The 15205-nt window shown below is 38.0% G+C and overlaps 1 protein-coding gene across 1 annotated transcript in view; it reads right to left on the bottom strand.

Moving 5' to 3' along the window:
- Positions 1-15205, bottom strand: part of PMS2 (PMS1 homolog 2, mismatch repair system component) — a 59161-nt gene that overhangs the window by 22798 nt on the left and 21158 nt on the right. The window contains exons 7-11 of the mRNA XM_040356806.1: positions 10650-10747; positions 8721-8820; positions 8178-8262; positions 5710-5862; positions 176-977 (exon numbers count right to left, since the gene is read on the bottom strand). Coding sequence (XP_040212740.1) covers positions 176-977; positions 5710-5862; positions 8178-8262; positions 8721-8820; positions 10650-10747 — 1238 coding nt within the window. The remainder of the gene's footprint in view (positions 1-175; positions 978-5709; positions 5863-8177; positions 8263-8720; positions 8821-10649; positions 10748-15205) is intronic.

The raw sequence follows: 15205 nt of genomic DNA, 5'->3' as shown, positions 1-15205 counted from the left end.
AATGCCAAAAAAAACTACAACCTCTACGGCAAGGCATAACCTCTCAGTGAGGGGTTCTTCAGGGACTGAGTCACACCGGTGTTGATCGCTTCTCCCCTACACCTGTATAGCACCCTGCATTACGTGCCAAGGTGGGTGCCCGATGCAGGAGGTTTTTCTGCTTCCACTGAATTACCTGATTTCTTTTCTGAGCTCTTCTTCTGCAGCCTGATTTTCCCCTGGACTGATCTTTGCTCGGAACCTGCGAAACATTTCAGACTCCTCCTTCTGTTGACGTTGTTTCAATTTATTCATTCTCTTGGCCAGGCGACACATTGAAAAATTTAAGGGCACCATTTTCTTAATAACATTAACAGGAGCATCGATGGAATCAGTTTGCAATGTTTCAGTACTTAAAGTATATCTGGCTTCAGTTTTTTTACGCTTACAGTCTGGAGAAGAATCATTGTTTATTTCCTGATTTCGGACAGGATAAATAAATATCTCCTCGCTTTCATGGTTAGGGTGTTGATCGTCAGTTGCAAATCGCTCCATTTTTCCCATTTTCATTAGTGTTTCTGGGGAACTCTTTGAACTTTCAGTAGTTAGGTGGTTAGAAAAATCAGGAGTACGTAGGCCTATCTCACTTTCTGAACTACTAATGGTTCCCTTGCCAGAGTCGTAGTCATTTTTCACTTCAATAACTTCGCCAGAAGAGTTTGGTGTTCCTGGTTCTTTTTTATTATCACACGTGTGTGATGATGTGTTAAAGTCACATATTTGCACTGTTGTAGAAAAGTTAAAGGACTGGAGCGTCCTCTGACTGGGGGAAGATTTCTGGGCTTTATCTGCATTTTTTTGTGGTGATCCAAATAATGATTTCTGGTTGAGAGAATAGGCCTCTCTAAGTTTAGAAACAGCAAGTGTCCCTTTGTCTGATACATGTTGCTCTTTTGTACCTCCATTAGATGATTCTGTACTTAGTTTTCTGAAACTACCTACAACAAACATAGAAAAAGCAAGAAGTTTAGCAAATATATAAATTAGTATATATTCATATAACATGTTTAAAGGACAAGGTTACCGTCTGCAACATGTTACACCCATATTCAGGGTGTAACATCTTATAGAACAGACCAGCCCCCACTGCCCCCCAAACCCCCGCTCTCAAAGCTACCAAGGAATCCCCCCGACCAGTGCTCAGTGAATGTAAAACTACCCGACATACCTTGTGTAGTTTTCAATGAACTACTACAGTGCTGTGGTAGTTCACAGAGTCTTCCTGTCAGACTGTATCTGCTTGCCCGTATGATGTATGGGCACACAGATACACTGACTGGTCTGCAGGAGACCTGCTGATTACTGGCACAATGCTTGAAGCTCCAGAAAAAAATAAAAATAAATGTACATTTTTCTTACCTGCAAAAAATTTGCATTTATTTTTTGTTAAAAAGTACTTATCCTTTTAAATGTTTCTTCACAAACTGTATGTCTATGTTCTCCAGATTTCCCATTATAACAAACTCCTACTGTAATTAACATTTTGTAATTTATTTTAAAGGAAAGCTGATCTAAAAGTTACCGGTATGTTGGTTATCATTGATGAGCTCCTTTTAAAAATGTCCTGGCTTTGATTCTCTAAGTTATTTTAGCAAGTCTGGAAAAAGTTTAAACTGCATGCTTGTTCTGGGACAAAGTATCTGGATCAGCAATTACAGCTAGCAGTATTAAAAAGAGAAGTCTCCGGTGGAAGCCTACTTATTAATTTTAACAAAGAGATGCTATAATCAATTATATCCTAAACATTCCACCAGCAAGTGCATACAGAAATGTATGCCATTCATCAATTTATTTGCTTAGAAACTCTCAATGGCTGTTCTGCAATAATACAATATATGGTAACACTGGACCTCAAACAATGTTAGGGTCTAAAACAACACAACACAGACAGAAATATGTAAGAAGTAGGGACACATTGAGAGGAGCAAAATAAAGCATTTTCATAAATAGTCAAATGTTTTAAATTTACCATATGTTATTTTAATTCTCCCTTGTTTGCAACTCAATAAATGTGCAATGAAAAAAATAAAGACAATAAAGCTTTTCTGTTCTGAAAACCATGTGTCTATACTTAAACAATGAAAAAATCTGAAAAAAATGTAAACCGTACTTTAAAACGTAATCTTTTCTTTCTGTGTTTAATAATTGTCCTAAAAGACTGCATACATTGATGTTCCCACCCAAAACCAATCTTCCTTGATGTGTTTTACCATTGCTGGCTTGCTCACAGGGATGGGGAAGTTCCCCCATCCTTGTGAGCAAGCTAACAGTGTTAAAGTGGAGTTCCACCCATAAATATAACATTACATCAGTAGTTTTAAAAAAATGTCATTAGTCCTTTACAAATTTTTTTTTTTTTTTAGATGCCTTCAAAGTGTTGTTGCTAGGCAGAATAGTTAATCTTCCCACTTCCTGCACCTAGGTGCTTAATGCTTCCTAACCTACACCGCACAGACTCCTGGGAATGTAGTGGGTGTACCTTTCCAGGAGTCTGTGCACTCCCAGTCTCAAAGAATCATGTGACTTGGACAGCACAGGTGCTGAAACCTGATCTGACACTGCTTGTGCAGCACTGAGCATGTGCGAGATTTGCAAGGCTGAAATCCAGGAAGTCATACAGTCTGGCTTCATGATGCCCACACTTAAGATGGCCCCAGTCAATTTCTATTTTATAAAGTGTCTAAATGCTGTAACAACCTAACAAAACGGACCTTAGTTTACAGACTAACTTTACTAGAATACATTAAGCTTGTGTATTACAGGGGTATTTATATTTAAAAAGTGAAATTGTGGCCGGAACTCCACTTTAAAACATGTCAAGGAAAGTTGGTTTCAGGTGGAGACATCAATGTATATACAAAGTCTACACACCCTTTTTAAAATGTCAGGTTTCTGTGATGTAAAAAAATGAGACAAAGATAAATCATTTAAGAACTTTTTCCACCTTTAATGTGACCTATAAACCGTACAACTCAATTGAAAATCAAACTGAAATCTTTTAGGGTGAGGGGGAAGTAAAAATACAAAAACTAAAATAATGTGGTTGCATAACTGGGGATGTAGCTGTGTTCAGAATTAAGCAATCACATTCAAACTCATGTTAGATAAGAGTCAGTGCACACCTGCCATCATGTAAAGTGCCTATGATTAACGTCAAAAAAGTTCAGCTGTTCTAGTAGGTCTTTCCTCACATTTTCTTAGTCGCATCCCACAGCAAAAGCCGCATCCCACAGCAAAAGCCATAGTCCACAGTGAGCTTCCAAAGCATCAGAAGGATCTCATTGTTAAAAAGTATCAGTCAGGAAAAGGGTACAAAAGAATTTCCAAGGCATTATATATACCATGGAAAACAGTGAAGACAGTTATCATCAAGTGGAGAAAATATGTCACAACAGTGACATTAGCAAGAACTGGATATCCCTCCAAAATTGATTAAAAGATGAGAAGCAACTGGTCAGGGAGGCTGCCAACAGGCCTACAGCAACATCAAAGGAGCTGAAGGAATATCTGGCAAGTACTGGCTGTGTGATACATGCAACCACAATCTCCCGTATTCTTCATATGTCTGGGCTATGGGGTAGAGTGGCAAGACGGAAGCCTTTTGTTAAGAAAAACATCCAAGCCTGGTACATTTTGCAAAAACACATCTGAAGTCTCCCAAAAGCATGTGGGAAAATGTGTTATGGTCTGTTGAACTTTTTGGCCATAATTCAAAAGATATGTTTGGTGCAAAAACAAAATTGCACATCACCAAAAGAACACCATACCCACAGTGAAGCATGGTGGTGGCAGAATCATGTTTCAGGCTGTTTTTCTTTAGCTGGAACAAGGGGCTTAGTCAAGATAGAGGGAATTATAAACAGTTCCAAATACCAGTCAATATTGGCACAAAACCTTTAGGCTTCTGAAAGAGGAACTTCATCTTTCTGCGTGACAACGAACCAAAAGCATACATCCAAATTAACAAAGGAATGGCTTCACCAGAAGAAGATGAACGTTTTGGAATGGCCCAGCCAGAGCCCAGACCTGAATCCGATTGAAAATCTGTGGGGTGATCTGAGGAGGGCTGTGCACAGTGGATGCCCTTGTAATCTGACAGATTTTAAGTGTTTTTGCACAGAAGCATGGGCATATATTGCCAAGTCAAGATGTGCCATGCTAATAGACTCATACCCAGAAAGACCGAGTGCTGTAATAAATTCAAACGGTGCTTCAACAAAATATTAGTTTAGGGGTGTGCACACTTATGCAACCATATTATTTTATTTTTACTTCCCTCAACCTAAAAAATTTCAGTTTGGTGTTCAACCGAGTTGTACAGTTTATAGACCAGATTAAAGGTGAAAAAAGTTCTGAAATTATTTATCTTTGCCTAATTTTTTTACATCACAGAAACCTGACATTTTAACAGTAGACTTTTTATATTTCCATTTTGTTTTGTTATGTTCAGGTCTTCTGAAAGTTTGCATTTTAAAGCTGTAAATATGCAGGCCAGGAAGTCCCAATTTCTTAGCTAAAAATACAATCAGCTCTGTATATGTTAACTTCTTGAGGAACCTCTTTAAAATGTATCCAAGAATTAAATGGAAGGGTGCAAGATGTAAAAAAAAAAAACACACAAAAGAAAATTCCTAGCTCAACTTACTGACCAGCCTGTAACCAAATGAATTAACCTTAGGCCCCTTTCACACTGGGGCGTTTTTCGAGCGTTATTCAAGCATTTTTCGAGCAAAGCCTCATCTGCAATCCCAATGTGCTGGTAAAGCACTGCTAACACCCTAACGTTTTAGTTTTTTTTTGCAGTGCCTCAGTGTATAAGGGTAAGGCGTTTTTTCAGCGCTTTTCAATTGATTTCAATGGAGAGGGGCGTTTTTGGAGCCTTTTTTTCAGCGCCCAAAAGCTGCTCCAAAGATGCTGCTTGCAGGACTTTTCTCAACGCCCCGCCAGTTCAACGCCTCAGTGTGAAAGGGTAAGGCGTTTTTACAGCGCTTTTCAATTCATTTCAATGGAGAGGGGCGTTTTTGGAGCGTTTTTTTCAGCGCTCAAAAGCTGCTCCAAAGATGCTGCTTGCAGGACTCAGTGTTAAAGGGTCCATTGAGATGCATGGAGAGCGTTTTATGAGCATTTTAAGAGCGCTATTTTTAAAGTTAAAATGCTGTAAAAATGCTTCAGTGTGAAAGGGGTCTAACAGCATGCGTTAAAAACAGGGTTTAGCACACATTTGCAAACACATGGGTAAGCTGCAGAGCCACTTCACGACACCCCGGTATGATCTGCAGTCCTAATTCAAAATTTTGAGAGCTCCCATAGTAGAAGCGCATGCATTATACTAGATAGGCAGAGGGCCTATACCTCTGTAGAAGAAGCCCGCAAACAGTGTTTGCAAAGTTCACTGATAAATATGTTGGAACAATATGGTTATAATGTTTTCATTGAGTTAATTAAACTTTAGCATAGCAGATTTTGTATTTATTTTTTGCATTGTAGGATTCACAGTATATTAAATTATTTTCATTGCCAACCTTAAAGGCCAATTACACTTTTGTGGGGAAAAAAAAAATTCAAGTTCAATCATTAAGTTCGCCAAAAGTGGAGTTACTCTTTAAACATAATACATTATTTTTAGTGGCTTTATAAAACTATATTCTACAAATAACATGAGTCACACACCTGTGGCATCCACCAGGGAATTATTTAAATTTAGTTTATTAACACTGCCACTATACATAGCCAGAAGAGAGGTCTTCAATATTGCCAGTAAAAGCTTTTCTTCCTGCAGGAGAATTTGCCTTTTGTCGGGAGTGACATTGATATCAACACATTCTGTAGATAAAAAAGATAAAAGTGAAATCTAAAACAGACCAATTTTCAAAAATTTTAAGCAAAGCAGCACTAGCACAATCCAATGTAACACAGCAAATCTATAACTATTGACTACTTTTAATGCTGCTTTTGCCAATCATAAAATAGCAGCACAGACTTGTCTGCATAAATCAGTTAACTTAAAAGTTCAAAGTTAGAAAGGTAAAATTATTTATCACTACTGAACAAAAGTAATGATATAGTAATGTACAGTCGTCCTATCAATTCAAGAAGAAAACGCAGAAAATTTGAGGCAACTTTCAAGGTACGGTAAAGACTCACATACCGTAAATATATCAAAAATATAAATTTATTAAGACAAGCCATAATTAAAATAGTCTTTTAAAGTGAAAATACAATACACACAAGCTTCAATGCGACTGGACAGTTCAAAGTTGCACCCTATTTGTGGCAATGGAATGTTAAAATTGCTGCAACTTAAGTCGCAACGACTTTGAAAAGGGTTTCTGCACTATTTCTGTGCAATTTTAGTGCGACTTGCATTAACAGCTGTAAAAGATTTTTTCCATTCCTACAACTCAGGCATGCTATACAGGCGCAGGCCCACTACTATGAAATAAAACTTAGCCAATCTACAATAATATTAATGTTGGTGAAAAGGAATGATAAGCAGGGTCTCATATCGCGACTATATTGTGTTCTTTACAATAAGTTTCAAGATTCTTGGATATTCCAGTAAGGACACAATAGGTATGAGACGTGGGGCCTATATCAGATGACCAATGGGCAGTGGCATGGTCAACAGTGCCCTTGGTCTCCTTATCCCCTACGCAAAAACTAGCCCAATTTATTTTACATAGGTCTTATCATACACCTGAGAGACTATTTAAATGGCAAAGTAGAGATACTCCCCTATGTCTTAGATGTAAAGAGGACCCAACTAATTTAATACATATGTTATGGTGATGCCCCAAACGCCACCGATATTGTCAGGGGGTTGTCGCTATTATCAACAACCTTTTTGGGACGAAGTTGCCGATCGAGCCTGGTATTTGCCTTCTAAATACGATAGAGGAATCTAGGATTCCGGATCTTACCTGTATCCCAGTAGTAAGGAGTCTATTTCAGACTCTTAAGCTAATAGCACAAACGTGGATGTCAATGTATCCATCAACTATAGCAGAATGGAGAACACATATAAAGGAAATTATAATTAAAGAAAAAATATATTTTCTTACATAGAGGCTGCCTAGGGAAAATTTGAGAATATTTGGAAGAGGTGGTTGGATATTTTGGACTATATGTTGAGTTGGGAGGAGATAGATAAACCTCAGGAGAGAATTTAGCCCAGGTTCACACTGAGCTGCGGGAATGAAGCCATGCAAGTTCAGCTGAACTCGCACAATTTCACTCCTGCTTGTCAGTCCCGATTTTGGCCGCAATTTCAGAGACATCTGTGCAGGTTTCCGCACAGATGTCAATGTAAATCGCAGCCCAAAATCGCAAAAAGTAGTACAGAAACTACTTTTTGAAATCGGTGAAGCGGCATGTCGCACCGATTAGGACGGTGCCATTGCCGGCAATTGCTGCCAATTTGACATGTCGTACCAATGTGAACCAGGGCTAAGAGAGGGAAGGCTGGGTTTGGTGCCAATATTATCAACCCGGGCTAAATGAACAGTTTGTATTTTTAGTGTTTCATTTTTTACAGTACATTTAAAAGTATCTAAAATCAACTTTTTTCACCATTTTAAATAGAGCATACCAACGTAAACCTTGCCATAGATGGATAACATTTTGAACAGAAATTCTTGGGAAGAGAAAGTTGTAGGAAAGTTTGTTCAATTGCTAATCAATAGGGGGTCAACTTGTCATTCATTTTCAACTGTACTGACGAGAAAACTCAAAGGAGCAGGATGGAAATTTTCTCAAGAGACAGAATTTCAAACATTGTATGTGATTTTTGTTTAGTAAAGTCCATTCATTCCAAGCGACAAGCAAATGTTCTGCAAATGACTTAGACAAAAAATAAAAAAAAGCACACACTGGGCTGCAGCAACTGCATCAAAGCAGCAAGGGGCCATCTTGGCCAGGTTTAACCCGGAAAAGTAATGTTTTTGAGCTTCAGTGGTGATTCATTTTATTTCTAACTAAAAAATGTTTTGTTCTCATACAGATGAAGATCCCCATTTGTAAATAAACCAAGCTTTCCAAAACTAACTGAGGAATGTGGGGACAACGTTTTAACAAAATGATCAAGAGATTCTGCATTGCTAAAGTAAGTGGATGTACTACAGAGCAAGAAAGCATCTCACCGGAATTGACGCTTATGTTGAGAACAACACATGGATACTGATGTCTGTTGAACATATGATAAACCTCATTCACTACCTTGGAAACCTGAAGAAAGCAAAGGGATATGAATTAGAAGTTAAAACGCATCTACACCCAAAAAGAAAAAAATGAGTCAGGATTACAAATGCTCCCTCCTTGCAATGCATCTATGGAAGAACAGCATTGTGATTCTAAGCAGCTCTCCTGATTTGGGCCACAAACACCTTCTCTCCCCATAACATAGGTGATGGTGATAGTACTTGCAAAATAAGAACTGGTAAAAGCTAGTAAAAATGTTTTGAGCTTTTAGTTTATTACACAGGAAGTAGAAAGCAAACTGAATTTCTGGCAGGTATTTTGTTGCACTTGTAAAAAACAGAATTCACAAGAAGAAAGATTTTTTTTTTAAATGTGTTATTATTAAAATGTATGCATTATATATATAAATTAAGTAGTCCTTATACAGCTGATGTAAGAAAAAAGACAATGGGATGCAAGATGCAACCCAACCAAGAGCAGGTTACCTTAGCAGGATCACATGGCCGCTGGTTGATGAAGAAATATTGTCTGTCTGTTGCACTTCTTCCCACACCGTGATCACAATGAGATAAGTATCCTGTAATACTAAAATAAAATGCCAACAATAATGCTTTCAGAATGCACTGTATAGTAAATCCAATCTCTCACAGCTGAATGAAATTTCCCTACATCCTAAAAGTGTAAGAATGGCAAAAAGTGTTTTTTTTATGTTTGTTTGTTTTTTATAGCATATGGAAGGGTTAAAGTCCCAATTGATGTGCCTAAGTATGGGCACAGATTTTCTAACTGATCAAATCTTAGAATTTAATATCTACTAATGGACTCATCTGAAATTTGCTCCATTCTGCTTGACGAACATTACTAACTTGCTCTGCTGCATGCTTGCACCCTGATTGAACAATTAAGCATCTGCACACCAGGACTATTGCCAATTTTTGTTTGAACTTTTTTGAGTACTCATATGATTTTTTCCTATTTTTCTCTTGTTCCGTAATTTTTTGAACAAGCCCAAAATACTGGTCCCGCAGATAGTTTACCATAGTTCGCTCCACCTCCTTCCTTACCCCCCCCCCCTACTTGCACTGTGTCCAGCAAGTCCAATAATCAGCACCCATTGGCTTCATGCAGAGGGGATCATCAGGGATAGAATCTTCTCCCAGATGCTTTGATTACCCCAATATAACTGCAACCAATTAACTAATTGTATTTCGTGCTGATATATCTACAGGCTGAACACACACACGTCCGGACCGTGCTGCTATTTTATGTCTGTGTCTTTTTTGTTTGTCCTGTTTGTGATTTTGTATACGGTAATCATATGCTCACTTTAGATTACCTTAGTCTCCTAGTTCATCAACTGCTGTACTTTTTTATACCATACTTTTGATACTATTAATAAATACTTTTTGTATCAAGGTAATTTACGATCATTAATTGTTGCTTATAGTAACCCCTTTAGACCCCCCTGCTGGCCGAATTTTCCCAATCCCCCTTTCTTTCCTCCTTTTTTAGTTTATTTTCTGCTGTTGGTGTCCCATTTAGAAAATTCTCTTCACTTCCTGTTTCAGAAACATGGAACAGGAGGAACGTTCTACAAAGTAGGGGGAATTTCCCTCTTAAGGTAGTTGTCAATGGAACAGGTGTCCCCATTGGAAGATTTACCATCATCTCTTGCTCTGGATATTACTCCAACATTTAGGATTTCCCATTACATATTGTCTCTGTGACAAGATCATCAGGGCCAATAGAAAAGAGGAATTTCTCTTGCAGGATAGAGACAACAATAAAAACATAAAATAGCAAAAATGGTCAGCACAGCCAAAATTGCTCAACTCAAATTTTTTTATTGGTTGGTTGTACACTTGTTGCTGCATTAGCTATGTTTTGGTTCACAAAATCTAGTTTTGGGTCATTAAAAGTTGAAAATAAAAACCTCTTGTACATGGTAGGTCACATTTGCATTGTACATGCATAAACAATCCATACTTCCAAAGTAGTCTGGAGTAATTCCCTTAACCAAATGCTCATCACACTGTTTAAAATGCTATAGGTACCCTTTTAAGGGGGAACTCTGTTTGTAGTTTTAGACCAAACAAATTTTGCATTAACAACATGGTTGGGATGATGTACATTAAAGTAAACCTATGTGCCCAAGAATAAACATTTAGTAAACTGTAGCTGACATGTCCTTAGATGTGGAGGCAGCAATAGGCCAAGTACATTTTCTGCAAGAAAAACATCTGTTGATCCTGCCAGAAATGTCTTGCACTGAACTGTATTTACTAAACAGTCTTATCAGCCTCCTCCGCAATTTTCTGTGAACTACAGGACACCAACTCCCTATGAAATGGAGAAAAGGTGAGGGAAGAAAATAAATCTGCTTTAAATTGGGTCACCAATTTGACTAAACTCACTTGTAGAAACCATCAGGTATCTCTGTATGTTTTAGTCCATACTCTTCACAAACACTTTCACTTAGCGGTAGCTGAATAAAAGGAATCAGACTCTGCAACTACAAAAGGAGAGAAATTACAACTACATGCTGATAATTTTTTTGTGTTCTTTTATCAGCTTTACAACAACATGGACTTCATTTTGCTTGTTTTTAAAATGCAGTTAGTAAACAAGTGACAAAAATTACAATATGGTGGATATTACTTGGGCATGTGAACATATGTGGCCTCACTAAAGTGGGTCTTCTTCCATGGGGCCACATACATGCATACCCGTGTTTGGGCTGGGAGTGTGCTCCTAGCACATAGACCCAGCTGGCTGACTGACAGCTCCAGATCTCATACTAATGATCATGAGGATGGAGGACCAGTTTTCGATCACATGCTTGCTGTAATAGCCTGTAATTGGCTTTAACAGTGATCAAAGAACAGCATGCCCCTGTACCCTTTCACCTCTCGAATGGATAACAAGAGAAGATTTTAAATAAAAAAGATGTGTAAAAAAAATAAAATAAAGATAAAACAGCTAGATCAAGGTTTGATCTACAGTAGATATAAAAAGTCTACACACTCCTGGTAAAATGTCAGGTTTCTGTGATGTAAAAAAAATTGTAGGGACAGGAAGTGAGTGGTTCTAAAAGGTAGAAGTTTTTTTTACCTTACTATTGGGGTTCTCTATACTATACTTTGTATTTTGCTATAGGGACACTCTGAAGGCAGGTCATAGGCACCTGCCTATGACAAGGGAGTCTGTCATACATAATATATTACAGTTCTGTCTGAAAATCGGCAAAACGGTCTTTAATTTTTTTTTTCTTTAAATAAAAAATTTGATCTCTGAGTCCGATGATATTTACCAGATTCAACCTCTAATAGTATACTGTATACAGTATATATCTCTGTCTTTTATTTTCTAAGTGAATTCGAGATTTTGCTCCCTAACCATATAGTTGATTATCTATATTTACCACTGCATATAGATATTTAAGAATAAATTGCCTTTTTTTTTTAGTCCCCGCTCATAGAGGACGTAACGCGTACAGAGGGAGGTTTGTGGCGTCACCCGCGGCTATCACTTTGCTCAATATACACGCTGTATACATCGGCACCGATCGTGGTGCCTTCATTGTGAGTGTTTTTTTTACCTTTATTACGATTAAATCGTTTATCCAAACGGACTGCACTATGTTTTGGCATTTGTTTATTACATGACCTGGGATGACCTATCGGTTTCTCTGTGACGTCTCTACTACTGCTGGATTTGCTGATATTTACACATGAAGCGCATTTGACCCTCCATAATCAAAGGGTCCAGGTGGTGAGGTGAGAGGCCATTTCATGTGGTGGTGGATGTGTGTCTAGCACGTGTGAAGTTACCTACACAGTCATCTGTCTGTCTACATTGGCACTCACTGGAGGTGTACTGCGATTTTATGGACTTTCTATTCATCTTTTATTATTTTATTTGAGCGCTGCACCATCTGTATTTATATTAACTGAATTATACACCACACTTTTTTTAAGGTTATAATCTGATCAAAACAATAATTGGCTAACTAATCGATTATGAAAATAATCATTAGTTGCAGCCCTAGTACACACCCACCATCAATTTAGAGTGCCTCCGATTAACCCCAAATAAAGTTCAGCTGTTCTAGTAGGTCTTTCCTGACATTTTCTTAGTTGCATCCTACAGCCAAAGCCATGGTCTGCAGAGAGCTTCCAAAGCTTTAGAAGGATCTCATTGTTAAAAGGTAATCAGTCAGGAGAAGAGTACAAAAGAATTTAAGGAATTAGATATACCATGAAACACAATGAAGACATTTATCATCAAGTGGAGAAAATGTGGCACAACAGTGATATTACCAAGAACTGGACATATCTCCAAAATTGATGAAAAGACAAGAAGAAAACTGGTCAGGGAGGCTGCCAAGAGGCCTACAGCAACATTAAAGAAGCTGCAGGAATATCGGGAAAGTACTGGCTGTGTGGTACATGTGACAACAATCTCCAGTATTCTTCATATATCTGGGCTATGGGGTAGAGTGGCAAGACGGAAGCCTTTTCTTACAAAGAAAAACGTCCAAACCTGGCTAAATTTTGCAAAAACACATCTAAAATCTCCCAAAAGCATGTGGGAAAATGTGTTCTGGTCTGATGAAACCAAGGTTGAACTTTTTGGCCATAATTCCAAAAGATTTTTTTTGGTGCAAAAACAACACTGCACATCACCAAAAGAACACCGTACCTACTGTGAAGCATAGTGGCAGCAGCATCATGCTTTGGGGCCGTTTTTCTTCAGCTGGAACCTTAGTCAAGGTAGAGGGAATTATGAACAGTTCCAAAAACAGGGGTGTGCAGACTTTTTATATCCACTGTAGGTCAGGGTTAGGGTCAAAAGTCAGTTAGTATTTGTGTGTTTTAGGTAGATCTTATATTTAATTATATATATATCACACACACACACACATTATATATATAAATGCATACATATATATATACACACACACACACACACATATTTATTTGTTTATCCACTTGCCCACCGCCTCATGTCTAAAAGACGTCCTGTTTTTAAAGATGTATATCTCGGTAACGGCAGCAGCTGCTGCCACAACCGAGGTATGCATCTTTAGTGCCGACGGTCCTGTAAACGATAACGGCGGTCTCCGCGGCGGATTCGCCGTTATCGGTGGCGGGAGAGGGCCCCCCCCCTCCCGCCGCTTACCGTAGCCGTCGGTACCGTTCGGCAAGTGACTGGGGACGAGACTGAAGGAAAAATCTGAAGGAAAAATCTCCTTCGCCCGTCCCCATATCTCTGCTGGGCGGAAGTGACGTCAAAACGTCAGTCCCGCCCAGCGTCTTACAGCAACATTTTTTTTTTCTGTCATTTAAAAAAATGACAGTTTAATTTTTTTTTCTTTTTTTGCATTTAAGCCTAAATATGAGATCTGAGGTTTTTTTGACCCCATATCTCATATTTAAGAGGACCTGTCATGCTTTTTTCTATTACAAGGGATGTTTACATTCCTTGTAATAGGAATAAAAGTGATATTTTTTTATTTTTTTTTATTTCAGTGTAAAAAATTATAAAAATAAATAAAAATAAATAAGAAAACAAAAAAAAATGTTTTAAAAAACGCCCCGTCCCGACGAGCTTGCGCGCAAAAGCGAACGCATACGCGAGTAGCGCCCGCATATGAAAACGGTGTTCAAACCACACAAGTGAGGTATTGCCACGATCGTTAGAGCGAGAGCAATAATTCTAGCCCTAGACCTACTCTGTAGCTCAAAAAATGTAACCTGTAGAATTTTTTAAACGTCGCCTATCGAGATTTTTAAGGGTAAAAGTTTGACGCCATGCCACGAGCGGGCGCAATTTTTAAGCGTGTCATGTTGGGTATCATTTTACTCGGCGTAACATTATCTTTCACAATATATAAAAAAATTGGGCAAAAATTTTTGTTGTCTTATTTTTTAATTCAAAAAAGTGATTTTTTCCCAAAAAAAGTGCGCTTGTAAGACCGCTGCGCAAGTACGGTGTGACAAAAAGTATTGCAATGACTGCCATTTTATTCCCTAGGATGTCTGCTAAAAAAAAATATATAATGTTTGGGGGTTCTGATTAATTTTCTAGCAAAAAAATTGTGATTTTCACATGAAGGAGAGAAGTGCCAGAATAGGCCCGGTGGTCAAGTGGTTATATATACACACATACACTTGCTGCTTTGGTGGTAGGTCATGATAATGGCAAGAAAATATTACTTTGAATATTTTTTTTTTTTTTTTTTTTTTAAATCAAGGAGATATCCATTAACATTTACCATTAAATGAAGGCCTATTGTTTAATGAAAAAACAAGGTGGAATTCACTTGGATGCACTAAGTAGTTCTGAGGATAGGTACAGTTTTACTAACGCATGACAAACTTGCTATATTGGTTTCAAGGCACTAGAATTAGGATTTGTTTTATCCTTGTTCGTGAAGGGGTTCAAATTTTATAGGTAATGACAGAAGAGGTTTTTGATCCTTGGGTGATCAAGAAGCAATTTTTTTCATAGTTTGTGTTTCAACCTATGCAACTACGTCTATGCCTTCCACAGCAGTGAAACTAATACAATTTTACAGTGGGAGGAGCTTAAGACTTATGCCCCGTACACACAATGCGAATATCGTACGTCAGATCGTAACTTTTTTCGCTTAATAGTCGCAAGTAAAAATTAAATAGGTTATTAAAGTCACGAAAATTCATGAAAATTCTCATACGTCAGCCAAAAAAAAAACGGAAGTGATGTCATGTGTTGTAATGTATGTGTATTGTATTTTTGAGCGACATTTGAACTGACTAAACGAAAATTGTACGATCTGGAATCGCACGAGGAAAATTTTCGTGCGTGTCAGATAAAAAAATAACGGATGAACTGTCATGATCGGCTTTCGAAAGCTCTGTACTAACGATCCGATTATCGTACGATTCTTCCTCGGACATGATTTTTCGTACGATATTCGGATCGTGTG

This window comes from Rana temporaria, chromosome 6, assembly GCF_905171775.1.
Source record: "Rana temporaria chromosome 6, aRanTem1.1, whole genome shotgun sequence".
Taxonomy (NCBI): domain Eukaryota; kingdom Metazoa; phylum Chordata; class Amphibia; order Anura; family Ranidae; genus Rana; species Rana temporaria.
This window is presented reverse-complemented; position numbering and strand designations above follow the sequence as displayed.